The sequence below is a fragment of the Hippocampus zosterae genome, chromosome 15 (assembly GCF_025434085.1).
Source record: "Hippocampus zosterae strain Florida chromosome 15, ASM2543408v3, whole genome shotgun sequence".
NCBI classification, from domain to species: domain Eukaryota; kingdom Metazoa; phylum Chordata; class Actinopteri; order Syngnathiformes; family Syngnathidae; genus Hippocampus; species Hippocampus zosterae.
Genome location: NC_067465.1, coordinates 161,432 through 186,621, shown reverse-complemented (window position 1 = coordinate 186,621; position 25,190 = coordinate 161,432). Strand labels below are relative to the sequence as shown.

The 25,190-nt window shown below is 51.1% G+C and overlaps 2 protein-coding genes across 4 annotated transcripts; one reads left to right on the top strand and one right to left on the bottom strand.

Annotated features, from left to right (window-relative positions):
• Nucleotides 1-404: 404 nt before the first annotated feature.
• On the top strand, nucleotides 405-15,586 carry lpin2 (lipin 2). 3 transcript variants are annotated; one of them, XM_052046136.1, is made up of 19 exons: nucleotides 405-714; nucleotides 3,812-4,012; nucleotides 5,921-6,016; nucleotides 6,618-7,066; nucleotides 7,558-7,684; nucleotides 7,768-8,068; nucleotides 8,480-8,579; nucleotides 8,649-8,836; nucleotides 9,107-9,200; nucleotides 9,285-9,354; nucleotides 9,435-9,527; nucleotides 9,596-9,678; nucleotides 9,760-9,907; nucleotides 10,351-10,499; nucleotides 11,108-11,194; nucleotides 11,700-11,852; nucleotides 12,928-13,042; nucleotides 13,485-13,588; nucleotides 13,877-15,586. In XM_052046136.1, exons 2-19 carry the CDS (start codon nucleotides 3,821-3,823, stop codon nucleotides 14,019-14,021), a joined length of 2,694 nt encoding a protein of 897 aa, XP_051902096.1. In that variant the 5' UTR covers nucleotides 405-714; nucleotides 3,812-3,820; the 3' UTR covers nucleotides 14,022-15,586. The 3 variants fall into 3 exon arrangements, with proteins under 3 accessions (XP_051902096.1, XP_051902095.1, XP_051902094.1); XM_052046135.1 differs by lacking the exon at nucleotides 405-714 and adding an exon at nucleotides 2,891-3,707 and having other exon boundaries at nucleotides 6,621-7,066; XM_052046134.1 differs by lacking the exon at nucleotides 405-714 and adding an exon at nucleotides 2,892-3,707.
• A 464-nt stretch (nucleotides 15,587-16,050) lies between these two features.
• On the bottom strand, nucleotides 16,051-24,932 carry emilin2a (elastin microfibril interfacer 2a). The gene is made up of 9 exons (XM_052046133.1): nucleotides 24,758-24,932; nucleotides 23,395-23,523; nucleotides 22,881-23,044; nucleotides 21,200-22,810; nucleotides 18,968-19,270; nucleotides 18,773-18,826; nucleotides 17,602-17,661; nucleotides 17,366-17,509; nucleotides 16,051-16,539 (listed from the first exon to the last, which is right to left on the bottom strand). Exons 1-9 carry the CDS (start codon nucleotides 24,913-24,915, stop codon nucleotides 16,214-16,216), a joined length of 2,949 nt encoding a protein of 982 aa, XP_051902093.1. The 5' UTR covers nucleotides 24,916-24,932; the 3' UTR covers nucleotides 16,051-16,213.
• Between the last annotated feature and the right edge of the window lie 258 nt (nucleotides 24,933-25,190).

Here is a 25,190-nt window from a genome sequence, read left to right as displayed (position 1 = left end):
TTAGATGACAATGACACAAATCTTGTGAAAATACCAACAAAAAAACCCCCACAACTATATTAGAGGAACAATACACAAGTAAAAGAGTATACATACACATTACAATACTAAAAATACCCCAAATATTACATGAAATATTACTCTCTTTCATGATCTTTTAATATTTGGGGGCGGGGCCAAAACCCCATAATGGTCACCTCGATATTATTATGGGATGCAGCTGTCATATTAGCCCAACTTGTTGTATGACTGGTTAAACGGATTTTTCAAAAAATCATGTTTAAAAAAAAGAAGAAAAGAATATCATACGTTTTATTATTTGGGATATTAGCATAAACATTGACAACATGCCAAAAAGGAGAACTCCGGTCTTCTTCTTCTGATTGGTTGCGCCATTGTGCGCGTGCGCGTTGGTTCTCACCGGCCCACCGCCATCGTCGTCAACATCTCGGTGCTCCACTCCAGATCGGCACCTCTCCCTCATTCCTCATCCGCATCCCAGCTCTGTGGTCCCGGCGGAGGACGCGTCAGTCAGTCGGGGGGTTCGGGAGCCCGGAGGAGGTACCGGAGCTGAAGAAGTAGTAGTCGTAGTAGTCGTTGTATTACTAGTACGGTACTACTCGTAATAGTAATAGTTCCACACACGGAGGCGAGGAGGACATGAAGGACACGGAGACTTGCTGATAAACAAACCTCCGCTGAAGACAATAGAAGGTAAGTTCAATAAATCCATACCTATTTATTTGGTTGTCTTTTTTTTTGAGAGGCAGATGTCTTTTTAAGGCGACACTTGTTGTCATGTTGTCACATCGCCGAGGCAGCTAGCGGTAGTTAGCATCGAAGCTAGCTGACATTCCCCGCAGCTTCGAATGATTCATTTGGGGCAATGGAATTGTCAACTAAATGCTGTACATTTGGGCGAGTAAAAAGCTCTTGTTTTCGTGAGTGAACAGAATGCGTGTGTCGCCTACTACCGCTTGTTCTTTCAACGAGGAAACCGACGTCAAGTCAACAGCAGCTAGCCGGTGGACAAACACGGATCATTCATTTTGGTTTTTTTCCATTTCGACTTGCTTCACTTGTGTCTCAAACGTCCACCATTAGCCACCTCGGGAGATACCCCACCCCACCCCACCCCCACACACACTTTGGTTGTCCTTACTCACAAATCCAGCCGTGACGTTCAAAATTCCGCGGTTAAATTGGTGAGTCATTTTAGCTTTAACCCTCGTAGTGCACCGCTTGCGATAAATGTAAAATGATGTCTTTGAATCAAAGGCAAAGGCATTCAGAAAAACACGAGAGAGCTGAAACTTATGGAGGGGTTCTAAAATGGCCTAAATTTCATGACGTCACCGGCTGATAATTCTCAGGCATTGCAGCAATAATAAAAAAACGTTTTGATACCTTAATCTTTACAATTTACATATTTTGCACCATAGAGACCCATTATAATTCATATTTTTGAATGCATCGTAAACCTAATGTGTATACATGCATTTCACGCGATTTTTTACGTCAATCGCTTTGTTTTCACTTGGACAGACGTAAGCATGCCACATTGTTGGGTTGAGGTCATTCCAATTGTGCAACTTTTAGGTGGCGCCACAGGATCGCAAATGAGTTTGCCTTTTTGCAGGAGGCTTCAAACCAATGCATTTTACATGAACACGTCCAGTCGGGATTGTTAGTAGGGCTTATTTGGGACCTCCAGACACCATTTTCCCCCCTTTTGCAAAAAATAAAGAATAAAAAATCCCAAAGAACTAATAAAAACTATATTTGTATGGATAGCACAGATGCCTCTGAACAATTTGAGTGTTTGAAAAAAAAAGAATGTTTTTATAACGCAAAATACATCATTACAAAAATTGTAAAATGCGTAACTTAAGGCCTTTTTAATTTGGAGCACACAAGGGTCCTCATACCAGCTGAATTGGCTTTTATTTGTTATTAAACTTGACATCTGTTCAATAGGAGACGCTTTTGTGTTGTGAGTCAGCGGGAGGAATCGGAAACCTCGAAAGCGCAGCGCAACAGTTAAATGGCAACTTCTCAAAAGTGTGGTTCCCTGTTTTGGATTTTGGACCTTATTTGAAGTGGAATTTCCCCAACCATTGCACTGTGTGATGTCGGAAAACTAGTAGGCAATAATGGGATGCACTACGGCCCTCACTGCAATTCGTCATCGAGACCGATATCGAGTAGACACAGGGCCACAATTGCTATCCAAAAACATTGAAATACCAGTGATTGAAATATTTATTCTAGTCACGAGAATCCCTCAAGAGGCAGGGGTGGAGTGCCTTGCTCAAGGGCATCTGACTGTACTGTGAAGGCAGACTCGGCCCTCTCCAAAAACAAGTTGCCATGTTTTATTTTATTTTTTGTCCGAAGCGAGATCTGAACTGACTGATGTCAAACATTGTTTGTTTTCTGTCGGGATATGGCGTTAACGGTTGATTTCATGCCTACTTTGGTGAGGGTTGATGTTCAAAAAGGACACTCCCACTTTGTTTTTCACATTGCTGTCAATGATTTGAATAGCGGCGGTGTCGTCCGCGTCGCTCGATATGTCCCTTCGGCAGGCACGCTTGTCCATGGCGTAAGCTCCAAGCTGGAATGAGCCCAACGTGATCGTGGCGTGTTTGGCTCGCATCTCTGTTGTCGCTCTGCTCCGGCCGGACACATTGTTGTTGTCCCTTAATCAGCAACCGTTTTTTCTGTGAGACACCCCGGCACGTACGCTCGTTAGTTTGTGAGCAGAAGTGTTTTCTGATTTGGGCAGAGGGGAACTCACTGGCCACTTTGTATGCAGTATCAACCCCCCCCCCCCCTCCTCCACACACACACACACACACACACACACACACAGAACAGATAAGACTGAGTGCAGCCTGTCCTGTCTCTTCTCGGGTTATCCAGATTCATTTCTTTCTCGCTTAAAATACGAACAAATTGGAGGTTGTGGTACAGATGACGTTCCTCCCCTCGAGGTTGCACGGCCGTCATCTTTCCCGCTTTGTGTAACTTAATATGCCAACCAACAGTCGGGTTCATTTCAGCACGATACTTTGCTATGCAAGGGGACTATTCCCTCTGTGGTCACCCCCCCCCCCCCTTTTTTTTACAGTCCTGTCATCGTCCCGTATTTGCTGTCACATATTTTGGATGGAAATGAATTCACGTGCTGCGGTAACTCCGAGCCGTTGGACTCATTTGTCCGAATAAAAAAGCCACTCACTTCCCCCGATGAGTCACGATAACAAGCAGACGCAGCAATGACCATATCGCTCATGTGACCGACCGCGTGCGTGTGTGAGAACGTCACGTCACGCCGTGGAGTACACCTTGTTATCAGCAGGGGGAAAAAAAACGCCGTGTCACGAGTGCGAGGCCTTATCAGCCGTCAGCACCTTCAAGCTGTCATCTCATTGGCTCAACGCTGAGGATCCTGTCGCCTGGCGGAGGGGAAAAAAACAGAACACAAAGCGCACACCTTGAATTCTAAAGTTGATGATGGCATTTCGCAAGAGCGCAGTGAGCCGATGACGTGATAAGTTGGGGGGGATAAATAACGATCAGCTTCGGGATGCTTGACGTAAGTTCGACACAAAGTGTGCGGCGGTCATGGTGGGGTGTCATGCGGTTTTGTGGGGGCCATGGAGAGGCAAAGATCCTCAGGGACCACCAGAACATTGACAGCAGTGAGTAAATAGTAAAAAGTTTGCAACAACATCACGTTGCCGTTTGGCCTAAGTTAGCCGGCTCGCGACGAAGGAGATTTTTATTCTTGGCACTTTGCTCGCAGGCGGAAGCCATGAACTACGTGGGTCAGCTGGCCGGGCAGGTGCTGGTCACCGTCAAAGAGCTCTACAAGGGCATCAACCAGGCCACGCTGTCGGGATGCATCGACATCGTGGTCGTCCGCCAGCGGGACGGTAGCTACCAGTGTTCGCCCTTCCACGTGCGCTTCGGCAAGCTCGGCGTGCTGCGCTCCAAAGAGAAAGTGGTGAGTTCCTTCCACGCTTAGAAGATGTTTGCTCTTTCAGGTGGTGTGTGTGTGTGTGTGTGCGCTTTGGTCACCTCGAGGCAGTTTAATATAGACATACAGTACTTGAGGCTCAGTGCTGCTCGCGGCTTCTCAGTACAGCGGTAATAATAGTTGTTCTTCTCAGAGAATAAGAAATACGGTGTATGCCTCAGAGTATTATTTGCTCTGTCTACATGTGTTGCCGCACCCTATGTTTTCAGAAAGCGGTTATTCTTAATGGTGGGTCTTCACCCAAAAGTCCGTTTTGGGTGGAGACAGCTACTAAAAAAAAGACATGCATTTGTATTCAGTTCTTTTCAGAACTGAAAAGAGTAATGAGGCTAAGTTCCTACATAGAGCATACAATATTGGGTAAGCGTCAGGAAACGTTACTCAACCTGTCCTCTCGTCACCAGCTACTCTGTGAGCAGTCTTTGGCTAGCGAATGTCAAACAAACTCATTTGAAATTGCGTTTAAAAATCTACCATGCTGTACATGTATCTTGAGAGGCTATTTTTAAACAAACAAACAAAAAAGATTGGTCTTCACTACTGTAAAATGGGTTGGGACTTTGCAACAATAGGAAGATTCAGTTCCCAGGGTGACAACATTTGACATGGACTGCATTCAAGGGTAACGGCACCGCCACGTCGATGCTAATTGTTAGCCCGTGTGCCTGTAGTTTCCCATTGTATGTTAGCATTCAGGTCGTGAAAGCTTGAAATACTCGTGTTGTCTAGTTGAGAGTCTGACAGTAGCCGCTACCATGTCGATTTCAAGGGTCCGCTTTATCCCACCATCCCTTACCCCCTATTCTGTCTTGGCGCTACGTGTGTAGAGTAGCAACATGGAAAAACACAGAAACGTTCAGGCCTTTGCAGGCTGTCTTCCCCCTTGTTAGCCTTTTTTTTAATGACTCACTCGAGGTAGTATTTTTCGTGTTTCTTTCTTTGCCTTGATGAATGGTCAGTGGGGGGGTGGGGGGGTCTGTGTGAAGTTGGTACTTTCTGACAATTTCTTTAGAATACCGATGGACCCGGAGCAAGGAATGAAGGAGCCGTTGCCATGGCAACAAGCACCACAATTTGAATGCGTGGGCAGGATAAGAAACTGAAGGGGGGGGGGGGTGGAGAAAGGGCTGTTTTGCAACCAGAATCTCATCTTTTATCGCACCAAAATAAAAGTAAGACGCGGGCGATTCTATAACATATTTACTCAACTTTGCAATGATGGGTATTTTTAAATGGAGCTATTTTGAAGTGTACAACATGGTCCTTCCTTACCACACTCGGTCCACCGTGGTCGAGCGAGCCGTGGAGACGACTTCCGATGCATGCGAGCTGTCACCCACTTGGCAGGGCTAAAGAGGGCGCTCATTTATTCTGCCTTATTAGTCAATTAGACATTAAACTCGGCCATCATCCCTCGCCTCGCGTAAATTCCCCCGTCGGGCCCGCAGGGTGGGAAATGAAATCTTGTGACTGCCGAGCAAGCCTCATTTTCAGCGCGGCACATCGGGGTCGCGGTTAGCACGTCTGCGTTGCAGTCAAGATGGTCTGCCTTCAAATCCTGGTTTGTTCCCACTTTCCCAAAAAGAAAGTGCGTTTGGTTCATCGGAGACTACAATTTCGCTTGGGATCAGCGGGTGAGCGGTCCGGGGTGCCCGCCTCTTAGCTTCAGCTGAAATGGGCTCCAGTTCACCCGCTACAGTATTCCAATGAGGATAAGCAGTGAAGAAAACGGCTGGAAACCCAAAAGATGCATACCAAGCTTGTCACTTAGTCCAAACTAAATCCAAAGGACTCTCATTCAAGTCTGGCTTTCAGATTGCTTTTTGGTCATTATAAGTCTTTGTTTAATTTTTTTTCTTCTTTTTTCTTGTCCAGATTGACATTGAAGTGAATGGAGAGCCAGTGGAGTTGCAAATGAAACTCGGCGATAATGGCGAGGCTTTTTTCGTTCAGGAAACCGAGCAGAAAAATGTAAGTATGTCACAATGTGACTATTTTTAAAAGTACTTACGCCACTGTCGTGACCGGCGTCCTTTTGCCTCCAAGTGTCTGACATCCAGTCTCACCAGTGACAACCACAAAGTCTGCAGGATGTCGTTGCTGTTGTTCATTTTTGGCTGCAATAGCCTCACACTATATCTGCACCTAGTCTGGATTTGTTTACAAATAATTTTGTCTCTGGAGTACCTAGCCACTGATTCATTGGAAATGGTCTGTGTTAGCTGCCCCCCCCCAAATTGTGTCAGTGAGCAAGTAGTTCTTGTGTTTACCAGAGTAGGGCTAATTTACATCATGCCGCCTCCAAACAGACTTAGCAGCAAGATTCATCATTTGATCGCTCGCTTTTTTTCTTCTCACTACGGGCTACGACACAGCCCCCTAGCTCTAGCCCAGGTCGTCATGGTAATGAGAGCCGTGCTTGGCTTCGACCTTGAAATAGAGGGGGCTGGGGGTGAGCAATGGCTCATACACATAAAAAAAAGACCATGTTATTTTGTTGTCATTGTTAAAAAAAAAACAACCCCCCCCACCAAGATTTTCCTTTTAAGTTTGTTCCTTCTCCATCCTCCAGGAGATTGTCCCCGCCCACCTGGCCACATCCCCGATCCCGACAGAAAGCCACCTTTTCTGGATCTCAGAGGCGGAGCACCGGTCGTCAAAGGACTTGGCGGACGACGACCCGGCCGACCAGGAAGACCCGCCTGATCTGCCGGCTCCCGCCACCGTCTCTACAAAAAAGAAGAAGAAACGGAGGAAAAAGCACAAAGGAGACCCCCGTCGGGAAGAGTTGACTCCCCCGATGTCGCTCGCCCCCAGCGTCGCTGCGACCGCACCGGCTGCAACGACCAACGAGGAAATGTTTGAGATGGACCTGAGCTCTGACGAGGACGTCTCGGTGCCTCACGTGTCCAGATCGCCTTCGGTGTCCACACTACGAGATGTTGACCCCAGACTACCGGCGGCCAGACATAACTTGGACGGTTACGCGCTGTCTGATGGCGACTGGACAACAAATGACAGGTGCGTTTTCGGACATTTGCTAGAATTTAAAATAGGTCAATGTCAATGTTTGTTTGGGGTTTTTTTTCCCGCCAAATAGTACACCTACATTTGGTACGCATCACTGGTTGAATTGGCATTTAGTAGCACTTAGCAGATGACTTTCTGAACTCCTTGTCAGAGCGTCCCCGCCCAAACAAATGGAGCGTTTGAGAACAAAAGATGAGATAACGTCTTAGAGCCGCGCTGCGGGACCCGACCGGGACTCGTCTGTGAACAATTAGTCCCAGCTCCAACTCCCAATGTACACATTTGAACATGGATGTAACGATTCTCCGTTGCCCAATCAACGGGTCGCGGTGTGTGTCGCTCCGCCCCGCCCCGCCCCGCCAGTGTTTGTACGGATAAAAAGGAGGCCTTAGAGTCAAGAAATGTGAAGTTTTTGAGGAAATAGGGCGCCGATGGCAAATAAAGCGCTCCTTATGTGTACACGTCTTTTTGTGTCCCTTCAGCCGTGAGTTTTCCCAGGCCTTTTCTCCAAAGAGTGACTCTGAACTGATGGTGAGACCCTCGGAGACTTTGCTGCGAGCCGAGTCGCACATGCAGTGGACCTGGGGAGAGTTTCCGGAAAGCGCCAAGGTCAGAAAGGAATCTTGCCAATGACATTTGACCCGGATGGTTAGTCTTATTCCTTCCTCTCTCTTTTGATGGCCAATATCCAGGTGACCAAAAAAGACAAAGCGGAGCCACTCAAAACAGTGAGCATCGCCCCTTCCGAGAGCACCCACTTCCGCGTTATCCTCAGCTCCGAGGCCATGGAGGACGACGGCGAAACGGACGACGCCGAGCGTCCCGCGTGCGTCATCGTCAAGCCCGAGGCGCGCGCACTCACCAGCCCCTCCTCCACGACCACGTGCGAGAGTCTCGCCGCTCCGGCCGAGCCGGCGGACTTGCTGCCGTACAACGTGGTCACCTCCACCCCTGGCAGCAGCCGGCAGAGCGACTCTCCCTCGAAAAAGAAAGGTGGGTTTGATTTTGTGTTCGGTGTACCATAAGTCAGGCCGGGCCGGGCAATTGCTTTTCTCGATGAATTTGAGTTGATTGCTTAGCGGGCCCTCTTTGCCACCACTGCAGCGCTGGTAGATGGCCACGTTTTTTTTTCTGTGCCCAAAAGCAATCGTCGTGTTGACACTTGAGCGTTTTGTTCAAAATAAAAGTTTCAAGGTCGTTTCGCATCGGGTGGACGCGACGCAAATTCAAAAATGGAAAGAAAAAAAAAAGGGAGCACTTGTTTTGAATACAGTCCTCAGCAGAGGCAGAAAATATCGATGAAACTCCAAAGGCCTGCATTTCTGGCTCATCAACCAAGGCCAAATGTATTGCACAACCCTCGTCGTGAACTGAACCGGTGTCAAATGAATTTGTTAAATGCAGGTGTCCCGAAGAGGAGCCATCATCAGGGCCCCGAGGACATCTACCTGGATGACCTAAATGCACTTGAGCCCGACGTAGCCGCCAGATACTTTCCCAAGAGGTTCCGCCGCCGCCGACGTTCAAAGAAAGTAGTACGAACACCACCTCACCCGCTATTCTCTTGCTGCAGCGAGGCCGACGCAGCCGGCAAGCACTGGATGGAAACGGAGATTCGCTCGGGCTCGCAGTCGCCGCAGTCGGTCGGCAGCGCCGCGGCCGACAGCGGCACCGAGTGTCTGTCGGATTCGGCCGGCGACCTCCCGGACGTCACGCTGTCCCTGTGCGGAGGCCTCACGGAGAACGCAGAGATATCCAAAGGTAGCGGAAGCGCGCCTTACCCGTAACCGGCCCTCGTCGTCGTGGCAACAAAAGCCATTCTTGGCTTTTGGGACACCCGGCCGTAGACTGGGCGGAGGGAGCGCTGCTTCAACAAACCCCTGCGATTCATCTGTTAACCATCTCATCCCTTCCCCCAGATGTGTTGGTCGTGTTTTAATCTGGGGTGGGAGGGGGGGGGGGGGTAGATATAATTGCAGCAGAGAAAGCTCTGTAGAACTTGAGCAAGCAACTCTTCTCTTCTCTCTTCAGAAAAGTTCATGGAACACATCATCACCTACCAGGAATTTGCTGAAAATCCATCAATTATAGATAACCCCAACCTTGTGGTTAAGATCGGAAATAGGTAAGCGTCGTGTCGTTAAGGTATACCAGCGACGAACGCGCGGTAAATACCCGAACCGCTTCTCAACTCTTTTGTTTCTCGCAGATATTATAACTGGACTCTTGCCGCTCCCTTGATTCTAAGTCTACAAGCATTTCAGAAGAATTTACCAAAGGTCATTAGAAGTTAGGACCATGGATGCGCTCTGTACTGTTGTCACGCGCGGGTCTTTGAAGAGCGCTTTGTACGATTCAGGCTACAGAGGAGGCCTGGGTGAAGGAGAAGATGCCAAAGAAGTCGGGACGCTGGTGGTTCTGGCGGAAACGGGCGGACGGTGCAATCAAGCAGGTTTGTGTGGATTTTGAGGGTATTTTGCTTTGTGCCAAACAACTGTCTGTATTTCCATTTTCTGGCAGTCTGAGACGAAGCTTGACGCTAAGGAGCAGTCGCAGTCGGCGCACGAAGGACCCGCCATGACGCAGGAGAATCTCACCTTATTGTAAGTGGCTTCCAACCAATGGATGGCGTATCGCTTCTATTGGTCTGCAGCAAATGTAATCAAATGAATGTATCTTGAAAGGACTAAAAGCAACGACTCGTCCAGCGATGAAGAGTGCAAGGAAGTGAGCGCCGCGTCATCTCAGGAGAGACAGCATCTTAACGACAGTCAGCAGCATCTCGGCGCGCATGCCTACAGGAAGTCGCTGCGCCTATCCTCCGATCAGATCGTGAGTAAGATTAGAAATGGAACCGATTGTAGACTGAGTAAACAGGGCGGTCGGGGTTGCGGGCTGGAATACAAGAATAGACCTACAAGTGCCTGTTTTGACTTCACTTGCCAGTTTGGGGCTCCATCTGCTGGCTGAAATTGGTACTTCACAGCGGGGCGATACATAGTGATTGAAAGCGGGGCTGAAAGATTGACAGATAGGTACATTGATAATTGAATACTGTGATTGAGAGATCGATAGATTGGGTGGCGGGGGCTAGGTTGATTGCCGTTCCCAAAACAGCAAAACATGCTTCCATGGTCTGTACAGATTGTTTTGTCTGTGGCCGATTAGCGCCCCGAGGTCTACCATCACTAATTGTGATCGGACGGTCCGATCGCCCCGCTGCGAACAGATTTAGCGCGGCTCGTTTTTCACCGTTGTTGCGCTTCTGCTGCCAGGCCAGTCTGAAACTGAAGCAAGGCCCCAACGACGTGACTTTCAGCATCACCACGCAGTACCAAGGCACGTGCCGCTGCGAGGGCACCATCTACCTGTGGAACTGGGACGACAAAGTCATCATCTCTGACATCGACGGGACCATCACCAAGTAGGCCGCCCGACGACACGCCCACATGCGCTCAGGACTAAATGTTCCTTTGATTGTCGATTCTCAAATCGCGCGTTACGATAGGACGTAGAGGTGAGCGCTACGGGCAAAAATGTCTATCCCGACACAGCCGCATTTTTGATATGTTGGTAACAATATACGGTATATTATTCCCGTTTCGTATTTTGTATGTTTAACTGAGAAAAGGATGCCATGACAAGAGCCCACACGTGATAAAGTAAGGCTTTTTCCTGCAAGCGACTTTTTTTAGATGAAGGCAATTATCTGCCACGGTTGTACCATGCATTTCCTATTTCATTAGCTCCAAGCTCAACTTTGACCCCCCCCATATAAGGCCCGCTTAGCATAGGTGCCGGCAGCACGTCAAACGAGCCAGATTGGCCGCGGCTTATTATCTCCCGTGACCCCGCAGGAGACTTGTGGCGTGTGGCTTCCGTCGGCGCGGCGCTCACAAAGCTCCATAACGAGCTCGTTTACATTTGAGCCGCTTGCAGCCTTTGCCGTGCTGAGCTATTCTTACTTTCTACAAGAACGCTCGTTATGTTGTCACGCTGATGGTGGCTTCACCTCAGTCCTGTCACCTCCAGGTCCGACGTGTTTGGACAGATCCTGCCGCAGCTTGGGAAGGACTGGACCCACCAGGGGATTGCCAAACTCTATCACTCAGTAGCTGAGTAAGCGCACACTGACCATTGACCACATGGGAGGGAGCGTCTGAGCTCGAGTCACAGTTGTCACGCTGCGGCTTTTGCCTTTCTTGTGGGCCAGCATTGATGAGGGTTTGCTTGAAACCGAGTCATACTTTATTACTTCAAAACACACACACACACACACTTTGGAGTTCACAAAATGTTTCTGACCATTTGTTTTTAACCATGACTCATGCATCAACAAAATGAACAGAACTTTGTGTTGTTAATAGAAACTTTGAACCTTCAGCCGCACACTTTTGTAGACAGACTGCGGATGAAAGCCACCCTCCTTTGTAATGTTGTGATGCCGGCTGTGTTAAAACCTCAAAATGTGCCCCCGGGCTGGAATTTAGACACGCCTGGTCTTTCGTAGTGAAGAGAATTTGCATTTTGCGTTGTGAATGTTAGAATCTAGCCAATGAAACTAGTGCTCTCCAGTATATTGTCAGCCGTTGGCCTTTGTCTTCTCTTTCGCACCCCTCGGCAGGAACGGCTATAAATTCCTGTACTGCTCGGCTCGCGCCATCGGCATGGCGGACATGACGAGGGGCTACCTGCAGTGGGTCAACGATGGCGGCACTATCCTCCCCCGCGGCCCCCTCATGTTGTCCCCCAGCAGCCTCTTCTCAGCCTTCCACCGGTAACCCGAACACGCGCGCTCAAGCGCGCGGAGACTCGTGAAATGTGCTTTCTCCCCAATGTTGTGTGCATCCGTATTTGTGTTATTTCTTTTGAACTCTGCTTGAACTCGACATCAAATGACACCCTCGTCCCAAGGCTTGTAATTGCTTCGATATACATCAACAAGATGGCAGCAAAGCGCTTTGATTCCATCAGACAAAGCTTTGGCCTGACGACACTCCTCCCTTCACTTCAACGTTGGTACTAACCACCAGATGGCGCGAAAACATTGTTTTAATGAGCCATAGCTGAAAATTTTCTGCAGAAAAAGTTGACACAGGTCAGCAAATGTACAGTATAAATACTTTGTAAGTACAGGGTTTTTTTTTCTGTAGTGACAATTTCAATTCAGATTATTTAAAACGGCATATCTGATTTCAAATTGGGACGCGCGTCAAGGCGGGATTTACCCAGGAATTGGATCTGTAGCGTATCGTAATGATAGCCTTTGTCTTTCTCATGGCCCGTCTAGTTTTAAGTCCTCGTTGATTTGATTTTCATCTTTCATTGAAACTGCGTGAGCTCAAACAAAATGCGCTTTGCCCTTTAGCGCATTTTACCATACCATATACCACCAAATCAAAGCTGGTGAACTTTTGCCCCGATCTTCGTCTTTCTATTTGAAACCAAAAATGTCATCCGTATACACGGGAGAAAAACAAAGGAATTGACCTCGCTGTTGCAACGCTTTGGGAAGGGAGCCGGTCACATTGAGATGCCGGCTGCCGTTTGATTTGGACTCCCAGGAAACGGCGAAGGCCTCTGGAAACCCCTGTTGACATTTTTCCCCAAACGTACCACGTGTCGCGCAAACCCGAGCTCTCTATTACAGAGCATTTTCACTTTAATGACACTGGAAGGGAGTCATCTGCCATATTTTGGTCACCGTCTCCGCACGTCCGAGGCCTCGCCTACGACATCTGTCATAACAACCCCTCATTGTGTTTGCTCCGGGCACGAGGAAATTCTTGCTCCGTGTCATGCCCGTCCAACTTAACTCGGGCTATAATCACGCCTGCCTCGTGTTTCTTCAGGGAGGTCATCGAGAAGAAACCCGAGATCTTCAAGATCGAATGCCTGACGGACATCAAGAACCTCTTCCAGCACAACAAGCAGCCGTTCCACGCCGCCTTTGGCAACCGAGCCAACGTGAGTTTTCAACCCGACGCGACGCGACGCGAGCAAACCACGTCATGTGATCTAATGTGAATGTGAATCTCTCCGGCCGCACCAACACAAGCAGATGACGGTGCCCCGCCCGAGAAAAAGTGACAGGCACTGGCTTCGCATCTCGTCTTGATGCGTCATCCGGACACGCAATCGATTGGGGAGGGGGGGGGGGGGTTGAAATAGCTGGAAACTTGTTGCTAGTATGACGCGGGCTATTATGCAATCATGTATGAGCTCATCTTCAATATGTTTACACTCTTGTTAAATGGATTCTTTATAAAAGTCCTCCATGGCCTTGAGCTGTGTTGGTGCGTCCATTTTCATATCCTAACCAGCTTTAAAATTGTGACTTCCTTGTACAGTAAGTTCGATGTCCGTCGTATCATGCAAAGCGCAACTTTTCTTCTTGTTGTCCGTGTAGGACGTGTTTGCCTACAAGGAGGTTGGCGTTCCCGTTTGCCGCATCTTCACCGTCAACCCCAAGGGAGAGCTGATCCAGGAGCAGACCAAGGGCAACAAGTCCTCGTATGTACACCCGACGGCCTTTCCTTATTATTATTCACACACAAAAAAAAAAACTTTGGATCAATTTTGGGGGTTGGGGGGGGCATGAACGGATTCCGAGCATTTCCATTATTTTCAATTCATGTGTTTTGAGTTGCGAGCTTGGTCACAATGAATTCAAGGCGCCGCTGCACTCGCTTGTTCAATTTCACAGTTGACGGGCGGGAAGACAAACGGGCCCTTTGCATCCAAACAATTTGAAAATCCATTTTCGATTCTCGATTTCAAGATGAGCCAATGTTTGTCCAGTTACTGCAGGCTGAGCGAGCTGGTGGAGCACGTGTTCCCGCTGCTGAGCAAGGAGCAGAATGAAGCTTTTGCAATGCCCGAATTCAGTTCCTTCTGCTTTTGGAGGACCCCCATCTCTGCCGTGGACCCCGCTGACCTCCTTTGAATATGACTCAGGTACTCTCTCGCTTTCTTGCAAACGTGGAGAGGACCGAGACGACACTTCAAAGGGCGGCCTGGAGGATCAGAAGACCTTTTTTTTTTTCCCTTTTTTAAACGGCAATTCCCTGGCACCGCAAATGCACAAAAGAGACACCTGAGAGTTGCTCGTTTTTGCCAAAGCAAACGCCGCCTTAGACGCACTTCTGGACCTGCTTAACGGCTGCCGCAGTTGCGGTACAGCGAGAATGAGTCACGCTCAGTATTCAAGGTCATGTCTCCACTCTCGACACCGAGCAGCTACTCCTCATGCGGAGTCCTCTCACTTCAATGATGAGAGGACAATATAGGCACACAACGCTCTATTTGTCATGCTCAAAAGCCACCTCTGATCAGTCATTATTATTATTATTTATGATGACAAATGATGCGTTTAAGTTATTACTGATTGTGATGCCTTTTGCTTTGTCTGAAGAAGTCTTTTACGGCCACGTTGTTGGGCAACATTAGCACTAAATGCTAACGGGAAGCCTTTTTACGTTGAAGTCAATAATATGTTCATGTTTGGTACGCGCATATTACTCGGCGTATGTACGCAACCGTTCAAGTCACTTCATACAGTTTGGGGCCGCTTATTATTCATTAAAAAAAAAACTTTTGGCAAGAAAAGCACGAGAATGAGACGTACACAATAATATACCATTCAAAGGTTGAGGCTCTTTCAGATCATGAAGCCACGTTAAATGAATCAGCAATGCACTCCGCACGTTATTCATGTGTTTAACAGCGGTGAATTAAAAGAAAAAGAAAAATTCTAAGCGCCCCCAAACGGTAGTGCTTAGAGCTTCCATTTGAAAGATTCTGACAAAAAATGCAAAGGAGTGGTGTGATTTACTGATCCAAATGGACTTTGTCTTAAAGCGGCAAGAGACGCGCTGTCAACGCAGCGTTTTTTTTTCCTTTTTGCTGATCTTGTCAAAACAGCTGGTTCGTGCCGGATGTGCACAGGAAGTGATTTGTGTATGTTTCTGTGATGTTTCCGCGGGAGCGAGGACCAAACGTTTGGGGGGGGCGAAAAAAGCAGGACTTTAAGCACAAGTGACGCAAACAACTGCATGGTCAGAATCAGTTGGCATTATTGCAGCCACGGGTGAGTCACGCGCGTCCTCTGGTTGGCGATATATTCATCAATAATCCATTCTTTCTATGAAAGTAAAGTATCTTGTGTGGACAGCGCACACCATCCCGCCGCATCACACACGTCTTTGTTATATCACGAAGCCACAAATGAAAAAAAAAAAGTCGCGTTTTTAGGATGTGTGGATTACTCTGTTGCCTTTGATTTGTGTGTCATTTCTTCTAAAGTGAATAATGCTCGCTTGCGTGTGTGTCCCACCCACACGGAACAACCGCAGTGTGTTTGTTTGTAGATCCAAATGTGGTTGAGAGTATCTTTCAAAATACAAATGGTAAGGAGCAAATACATTGAAAAGATGGAAGAAAATAGGCCTCCTGATGCTGATTGTGGCTGTTATGGTCTCGTTTGTATTCAATAAAGTTTCTAACTGCAAATGTTTGTGTTTGGGCTCCATTTTGTCTCGTCCACAGTCAAATGTTGAAGAGGAAAAGTGTCATTTTTGCATGCGTCTGCGTGGGTTCCATATTTCAAAAAGTGTCCTCGCTGCTAACAGGGTGGTGCTAATCTACAAAATCAAAATCAGTGTTGACCACCACTCAGCGCCTTGTATGAGCATATACGCCACAAAGTTTGCACCAGACTTCTTCAATGAGCATAAATATTGGTGAATGCATACCGTTTTTTTTTTTCCAGAAACATTTAGCTTGCAGTATATCTATTTTATTATTTGTTCTCCTTTTCGGGGGCCTCAATAGTGTGGTTTCGGGACAAATTAATCTTGTATGTCAAGGCAACATTGTATATATATTTTTTTATTTTATATTTATTTTTTGGTGAAGCTGTACTGTTATCTTCGGAGTCAAGAGTTTTTTCCTGCATGTTGATGAAAAATCTCGAGTTCATATACGACCATTTATTGGCGTCACGTCACAGGTTATGTGTGTTAAATTATAAAGACTTTTCCATAATCCCGATGGGCGGTACAAAGATTGTCAAATATATTAGATGATGTTTGTTCGTATGCACACAGTTCAAGATCGCAGGCAGCCCTTGAGCTGGAGCTATCTGCGCTCATCTTGGGGTCCGTACAGGAAGAGGGCGCCAAAGGTGGAGAGCACCTCGCGGGCCTCGCTGGTGGCTAGCCGCCCCGCCGTCCTCAGCAGGCCCACGCCATCGCCTCGCTTCAGCGGCACGACGAGGCCGAAGGACACCGAGCCGCCGCAGCCGCACGCGTCCCGACCGGACGCCGACGCCGCCGCCGCCGAGCTCCGAAACCTCTGAAGGCTGCGGCGGGACACGGACAAGATGGCCTCCACCGACTCGCCGGGCGCCGCCGTCAGAAGGCCAGAGATCAGGTAGCGGCCATCGCGTGGGACCGTGAACAGCCCTGTGAATGGGCGAAATAGACGACGCGTTGTGTGGGGAGGGAGGGAAAAGAGCGGCGCCTTTTCACAAAGAAAAGTTGCAATCGACCCCCGCGTATTAGATGCTCTTTTTAACCTTGCTGTATTTGAGACTTGACAAAAACCCCTAACTCGATCTTGTCCGGTGGTGGTGGAGCAATCGCAAAGAAACAAGGCGGTTTGGGATGTGCGTCTGTTATTTAAGAGGCCCTTTAGCCGTATATTTACATTGAATAAATGACAACCGTCACTCACGACGTAGCTTTGTGCCAATTATGGACATAATTGGACTGTGCCGGTGAAAACAAGGTGCACGCCGATGACGACATTTTCATTGGTTACCGGGATTGGGCAAAAGGTTGGTAGGCGGGCGCAAGTTGCCATGGTCCTATCAGTGCGAAATACTGTGGCGAATGCCCCGCCTCGCCCGAGCAGGCCTGGATTGATGCTGTGGAGAACTTCATTGAGTGATTGATCAGTTGATCAGTCTGGCTTTTGTTAGGTTCATTTTTTTTCTCCAAAGTAATCATCTTGTCGTAAATTGCTTACACAATGTACTACAGCACTTTGTATGCAGCGTTTGAAAGTGCTCGAGAAATACTGTTGACTCGACTTGCTTTCCTTTCCCTTGTTGTATTGTCAAAGTGGCATTCCTCAGGGCTCGCTAAGAGAGTCTCTATAAATCTGCCGTTTCATAAAGATGTCATGTTTAGTCAAATGAAAGTCTTTTTGTAGAGGATCCGAAGAATTGCCAAAGTGGAATTTCGAGTCATACAAAGTATCGGCAAATACGTGCGTTACCATCGGTACCTGTGCGGGGACTGTAGTGGCCGCCGTCGTTGAGCAAAACCTTGTCGAAGCGAATGATGCCAACCTCTCCAGAGAAAGGCTGAAGAGTGAGGCCGGCCGAGAAGGAGAAAGGCTCGGCCAAAGCCGAGCGCTCCACCGGAGCGCCTAGCGACAGCAAAGTACGTCATGAAAAACGCCGTCGAGAGACTCGAGGCCCAACGCCGCTCCCGCCGTCCTATTTACGAGCGAGACTTTACCCAGTGATTGGACTGGAGCTTGCCGCCATTGCTGCCAGGGCACTTGAGCTGCTAGTGGACCTGCCGGGCACAAAACATAACAGAAGAATTGCTGCGCGTCATTTCCGCAGAAAGCGTTGGAGTACGAATTGACTCTTGGTGTGAATGGTCATTCCATTTAACAGTTGTCTTTTTTGCAATGACTTGTTCTTACAATGTTAACATTTGTCATGAAACTCGAGCCCCCGCGACCCAATATAATATTTCCGAGGAATATTTTGTCAACTTCAATGTTCATGCCGGGGTTTTTTTCATATGACAAGTTTTGACTCTTGCACCTTTCTCCCTCTTGTATGCAAAATCTTCTCTTTTTTTCCTTTGGACAATTGCCATTCTTTTTTTCTTTCAAACCTTAACAGTCATTAAAAGTGCAAAATAGATCTGGGGGAGGGAGGGGGGGGGGATCAGTTTTTCTTTTCACTTTTGTTTTGTTGCCGTCTTCTAATTGGCTAAATGATCCAATTTAGGCCGAGCTGATCACAATTAGGATTGTTTGGCCTTGGCGGAGGTCTGCTCCGCTGCGCTCGTATGATCGAGAAACGAGAGAGTGTGTAACTAAGCAACCGGGGAGAGAGGGCAAATTCTTTAGTTGAACATCTGCAAATGGTGCCTCGACGAATACTTCAATCCAAACATCTTCTCGTGAAGGCCGCGCTTTATTCACGGCTTTACTTCTCTCTGCGGACACGATACTGTGCCGCCTTGAGATGCGAGTTTCATTTGTTCCGTGAGCATGCTTTTTAACTCTAAACACTCGTCTATCAAATCATATTTTCCTAATGAGGTGAATTGAAATTCCATTGATATGTTCCAGCCCCCCCCCCCCCGCAACCTAAAAAACATTTTCATTGAGGCATCTCATCTCCTCTCCGCTCTTCAGTACAGCACTACTATTTGTCGCTCTATTGTCTGTCTACACGTGTTGCTGCAGCGCCCATGTTGAATCTTTTGCTTAAAGGGTAATCGATTCACTTCAACTGGGCGTGGCCTTAAACAGTTTGAAGCCGCTTTTTCCCGAATGAATGGTTCAGTGCTTGCCAAACTGCTTGTGATTGTCAATCATTTGCATGTAAAGATGAGTGACGCGCCGGTATCGCAAAGCACCTCTGCGCACCTCTGCGCACCGCCGTACCTGTGAGACCGCTCCACTTTGGCTTGAACGATACCGGCTGCGAGGGAGGATAGCCTGCAAAAAGACAAAAAAGATACCGGTTCCACCTAACGTAATACGAGCGCGGTCTGGAAGATGGAAAGAAAATGGGCTACATGAAGTTATGAGCGCAACCGCAGACAGTATATGAGCACTCGGCACGAGTCGGCACCCTACCTGGCGCCCCCGCCGCCCCGACGAGCGTGGAGTCGGCCGAGTCCTCGGAGCCCCTCCTCACCGTGACCCTGCGCATGAACCCGGGAGGTCCCGCCTCGCCCGTCTCCACCACGGGCCTGCCGGGCATCACGGGGACGCCGCGGCTTCCGGGCCACCTGGGGGCGGCAGGCCTGTTCGGGGGCGCCGTCCTCGCGGGGTGCCCGTCGGGCCGCCTGGGATGGGGGATGACGAGGGGGATGTGGAATCGGTGAACTCTGCCGGGGTCCGGCGGGGATGCCGGCGGCTCGGGTCTGAGGAGGACTCCTGGGGGACACGATGAAATGGCGTCCATTCGAGTTTTTCAACAGCCCGCGGGTTCCCGGCGGCCACGACGGTTATGTTTGACTGGCGTGAGATGGGGGTCGCCGGGGGGGAGGCGTCTCCCGCGGTAGCAAAAAGTTTGAGTGCGGCGGAAATGAGCGATGCCTTGACGTGTAAGCCGGCTGAGTGTTACGGGATGCCGCCGGCGGCTTGCGGCGATGCTCGCTGTGTGCTGCGGTTACCCCCCCCCCCCCCCCCCCTCTCAACCCCTTCCCGCCTTGAGTCGTGGGGGAGGAGGACGTGCGGGAAATGTGCACTTGGGCAATCCTGAGGCCATGTTTTGAGTTCGCGTTAGGGTTCCAAATGTGAGTCGGGAGGAGCGTCTCAAATAAGGCTTTGGTTTGAAGGGGGGGGGCTTTCGAGTTAGAATTTGGGATTTGGAAGTCGGCTTTCAAATGAGGTCTTCCAGCAGAGTTTCCAGCAAGGGTCCGAGTTTCAAGTCTTGAGAAGAAAAGAAAAATGACACACGCCAATCGTTTTGTACTCAGCGGTGACAAACGGCCTCGTCCCCCCCCGACCGATCCAACAATGACAACGGCTCATCTGTTTGGCTGCACTCATATGACGGCGGTCTGGGGATTGTTCCGGATCACCCATTTCCCTGCCACTTTGCTTTTCCACTCTGGGCCAACTCCAAAGCTCTTCACAGGCAAATCCCAACAAGCATTGGGGGCGCTGACTTGTTTTGAGGGATTTCTTTCGCTCACTTCACAAATCAATCGGCGAGGGGCCACCAAACCCTTTTTCAGCTCCCGCAATTTGCCAGCCGACCGGATTCCTTATTGATTGATTTTGGGCTACAAACGCCACCGTGTCCCGTTGCTATGATGTCAGACCATCGCCGGCCAGAATACGCAGCCCGCTTGGGGAACGCCGACCGGGTCAACATCGAACTCGAGAAGACACTTTTGACGTTGGCATACTTGGCTGGCGGCCAGTTGGTTCTCGTTCTGAGCCGCCGACGTCACGCTCTCGACTCCAGACTCCAACCGGTGCGAAGAGTTTTGGGGAAAGGCCCGTCATTGCGCCGACGGCCCAAAGGCGCGACGTCGCGGCGGAGGGGGCCGCCCGCGCATCTGGCCGCGGGCCTGGAGCCGCGCTGAGCTTCACGCCTCCTTTTCTCCATCGGCGCAATGAGTCAGAGCCCTTAACGAGGACCAGACCCCGACTCGTCAGACTGAGGTCACCCTCCGAGAATCCCCGGGCTTTGATAACGCATGCGCGTGTGAGGCGGCGCCGCGGCACGAGAAAGGAAAACCCAAAAGGAGGCGACGTGACTTTGTCCGTTACTCGGGGAGGGGGAAAAAGTCCGTCGACTCGGGCGTTCTGACGGCTGCCTCCGGGGAAGGGCGCGATGAAATCACGGCAATAAACCAAAAGCCACTTTGGCCGCCGCCTAAATATTTGAGCTTCGGATGACCTCCCGCATTCCTGCTGGAAATTGTTGGGACCGCAACTTTGCAAGTCACGGGAAGTTTCCCTTCTGGGCCCGGACGGCGTATTGGATGACATGGGAGGAGGCCGGCCGGGCATCCGGCGAGAGGCCCGGTCAACTCGGGGAAATACCCTGCGGCCATTCGGGGAGGGGTGCTGGGGGGGTGTTTGTGATCCTTTTCTTCCAAGCCCCCGTGCGAGTCGCGCAGGCCCGGCGTGTGATATTATGTGCGGGAAGGCTGGCTTGTTTGTACGCTAACTCAGGAAGGCCGTCGGAGCGAGGCGGGAAGTCTCTTCCGGCAGTCCGTTTGAGAGCAAACTCGGCGTCACGCTCTCACTTTCTATTTCCGCTATGAAAGTTTGATACGTTTGCGTCAACACCCCGCCGAAAAGACGTGCACTTTTGTGAGCGGATGCGAACGTCGGCGAGAAACTCACCGGGATCCCTGGCGGCGACCTCCTTGGAAAGCTGCCTGGCCATGGCGGACAGCTGGGCCTGGAAGCGCCGCAAGGAGTCGCGCAGCTGGGCCACGTCGGCGGCGTGGCGTCCGCAAGTGGCGTCGCCGCCCCCCGCTCCGCCCTCAGCGTCCAAGCGGAGGCACGCCTTCTCCAGCGCCTCCAGCCGTCCCCGCAGCCCGCCGGGGTCGGCCCGCGGCCGGCAACACGTGGCGTTTATTTCAAGCAGGTCGCGCTGGCGCTGGCTCGACGACTCGCTCAGTGCGGCCACGGCGGCGGCCAGGCCGGCGACGTCATCTCGAGCGCGGGACAACTCCTCGCGGAAGGCGGCGGCGCTCTGGGAACGTCTCTCGTCGCCGGCTTCCAGCAAGCGCCGCAGCTCGTCGGCGTTGGCGGCGACGTTGGCGCGCAGGGCGTCCAAGTCCTCGCCGACCTCCTTCGGCGAGGAACTTCCTTGGGCGCCGGCGCAGCACGACTCCCCGACGGCGTTGATCTTGTCGTCCAAAGCCCGGAGGAGGAACTTGTTGTGGTCCGCCCGCGCCCGCACGGCATCCAGCGAGTCTGCGTAGGCGCCCGGGAAGGACTTGTTGCTGATTTCCACCAGCATGCCGGTGAAGCGGTCCTCGGCGTCGTCCAGGCGCTCCTCCAGGACTCGCCTCAGCGACGCGACTTCTTCGGTGACGGTCCGCGTCAGCTTCTCTTCCACGTAGAAGCAGTGAACCTCTGCGTTTTGCTCGCTGACGTTTAAGCGGGCCTCCAAATCCTCAATCAGCATGAGCAAGTCTTCGCCGGGCTCCCGAGGCTCGGACCGGCGCGCCAACTCGTTGTCGATGCGGACGTTCAAAATGCGGTACGCCTCTTTGACGCGCTCCATCTCCAGCCGCAAGTCTTTGCGGTCTTGCCGCTCCTCCTCGCTCGGCTCCGTCTGCCGCTGGGTTCGCGATGGCCCGTCGCTGGCCGTCGCGTGCGGCGACGCCGCCTCCTCCCGGTCCGGCGCTCGGGCGGGGCCGTCCCGCCGGCTCTTCTGCCAGGCGTGGATCTTGTCCAGTTGCTCCGTCACGCTGCGCTCCAGTTCGTGCTTCAGATTTTGGACTTTGGCGTCAATGTAGCCGCGCACGACCTCCAGCTCGGTCGCGGCGGGAGCCGGCGATTGCGAGGCGTCCATCAGGGCGCGAATCTGCCCCTCGTGGCTCCTCACTGAGCCTCGCAGGTCTTCCAGCGACTCCTCCTTGCTTTTGAGGACCTCGTCGATGTCGTCTAAGCGGCCTTGGATTTTTTCCATGGCCCGGTCTCCGGCCACGCCGCTCCTGGACGCCTGGTGGCCGTCCAGCACGGCGGGCCCGTCCCCGGGGCCGGGGAGCGCCGCACCCTCGGGGGGCCGCATGTTGTTGAAGAGGCTCGTCAAGGTGGCCTCGGTGTCCTCCCGCAGGTCAGCCCGCAGGTCGGCCCGCAGGTCGGTCCGCAGGTCGGCACTTAAGCCTTTCAAGGCCGAGCTCAGCTCCAGGACCGTCTGGGAGAGGCGCTGAACTTGGCCTTCCAGAAGGCGCACCTTGTCGTTTGTCTCGTCGTGGCCCGTCTCCCCGCGCTCGGCCCCTAGAAGAAAGGAAGGCCGTCACGCCGCGCGGACCAAACGCCCCGATGGACGGCAAAAAGGCCACCTTACTCTGCGCCGGTCGTGTGCTCCAAGGGCCGTGCGGCCCAGTTCCCCGCGGAGCGTCCTTGAAGTCCCGACAGTCGGGTCCTCGGTAGCCCGGACAGCAGCGCCACTCCAACTCCGTGACCGTCTTGTGGGCCATCTTGTAGACGGGGCGGAAGCGGCTTTTGTATCTGGGGAAGGATCGGGATCGGCGGACGCACGTATGGGTTCACGTGTGCCCGCCGGACGCAATCCAAATCCGCAAAGGTCTGGAAATACCAACGGTGACCAAGAAGGAAGATGGAGTTTGGAAAGAAGCTGAGCGTTTCCCTCCTAGACGGAAAGCTCCCGGGAAAAGAATAAATGATGTCACTCCCCCGCGGGCGGGGGTCACGTCTCGTGGAACATCTGGGAAGCCGATTGTGCCTTTCCCCCGCCCCTCCCTTCTAAATTTGACAGCCAGAACACCGCTTCCCCTCGCCGATGACAAATTGAGCAAAAAACCACAAGGTGACCCGAGGTCACCGGCGGCGGAACTCACGTCACTTGGCGGGGGCAGTCGGTCACGTAGGGCGGGCAGGCCTCCGCCTCCGCCGGCTCCTGGAAGCTCTCGACGCCGCCTCGCACGGCGCAGCTGATGTTCTTGTGCACCACGTAGGCGCAGCGGTTCCTGGGCAGACAAAGCGCATTTTGCGGCGGTTTTGGGATTTCGGGGTTATTGAGGATATTTGTACATCGCCGGGACTCGGCCGGCAATTCTTGAGGACTCGACGCAATGGCGTGCGCCCTTTTCTCAGACCCTCCGCATTGGGTCGGCGCTATCGAACGAGCAGGCCTTCCGGTTGCTTCTTCCCTCTTGCTGCGAACTCAACAGTTGAGTGAAAATGCCATGGGTGGAATTCCTTCCTTCCTTTCTCCCTTCGTTCTCCCATTTGAGCTCATTCGCTCCCAAAGACGTTTTTGAACGTCTTTTCCGACTTGGCCCAGAACTGGCTGCTACTGAATGAGGAGTACAAATTGAAACGGTTGGACACTAAAAGGCGGCGTCGGTGAGCGCATCCACCTGGCGGTTCTCAAGTCCCGGCTTGAAATCCCAGCTTGGCTCTTGACGGTGGGGGGAGCGCGCGGCCTCCCCGCGACCGTACGGGTTTCGCCGGGCATTCCAAGATGAGAATTGAAGACTCCGAATTATCCATAGGTGTGAGTGAGAGTGCAAATGGTTGTTTGTTGAAGGATGTGCGCCCCGCGATGGGTTGGATCCTTGGGCCGGGCCGTGACTCTCGGGAGGACAGCGTGGACGGATTGATAGACAAAAAAAAAAAAATCCATCGATAGAAGTGAAGATACACAAATATTGGAAAAATAAACAAAAATGTGAGAGACAAACACACTCATTTACTTGTCTGAATGGCGGGTCCTTGAGACTCAAGCGCAGCCGTGCTTTGACCTATTCCAAGAATATTCTGCCGTGAACAGTTTTTGTGAATACGCTTGCATTTAGATTTATTTTTTTGCGGGGGGGGGGGTCTTTGTATGTGTATGACCTTTTTGGTGCTGTTGAAGTTGGAGAGCGGCGACCTTTCGCACCCAATGAAGCACATTTGCAGGGGCAAACTTTGTCTGACTGACTTGAGCTCTTCACTTGGCAACGGACGAGCGTTTGGGCGTCCACTGTCACAAGCAAAGGCCGACTTGTTTCTTATCTGCTCGGGGGGAAACCATTTCTGTCTCATCGAGTCCCGTTTAGGCGATCAAATAAGTGCGAAGACGAAAGGGGTGAAAAGAACTTTTTTTAGGGGGGCTGGGGGGGGGGGGGGCATCTGCGCAGCATGTGCGCTCCCCAAATTCGATCAAGCAGCAGAAACGAACAAGAAAACGAGAGTGGAAGTGGCTACTTTACCGACCTGTTTCTGTGTGCGTGCGCCGCTCCGGCGCGGAAGGGGTCATAAGAAGGCGGTGGAGGAAAGCCGTGCGTGAAAAAGTTGCAGAAAAGACAGAAAAGCGTCCACCGCAGCGCGCCTCTCGTAGCCATATTTGCACCAAAGCAAAAGCGCCTCCACATGTCTCTTGTTTTCCACTTGTGGCTTGTCTTGACGCTCCCTGCGCGGCGTGTGCGCTTCAAAAACACCCCAAAAGTTAACTGCAACAACTTGACTCCAACTCCTCTCTGGCGTGACGCAAAGAGCTCCACGCCCTCCCCCTCCCGATGGAAGGAGGAGGAGAAGGAGCCGAGACTGCGGGGGCGATCGGCGTTCAATCCAATTGCCGTCTGGGGAACAGTCGCTCTTTAATTAGCCACCAAGATTTGATTAGGAGGACTTTTTCACACTTTAGCCT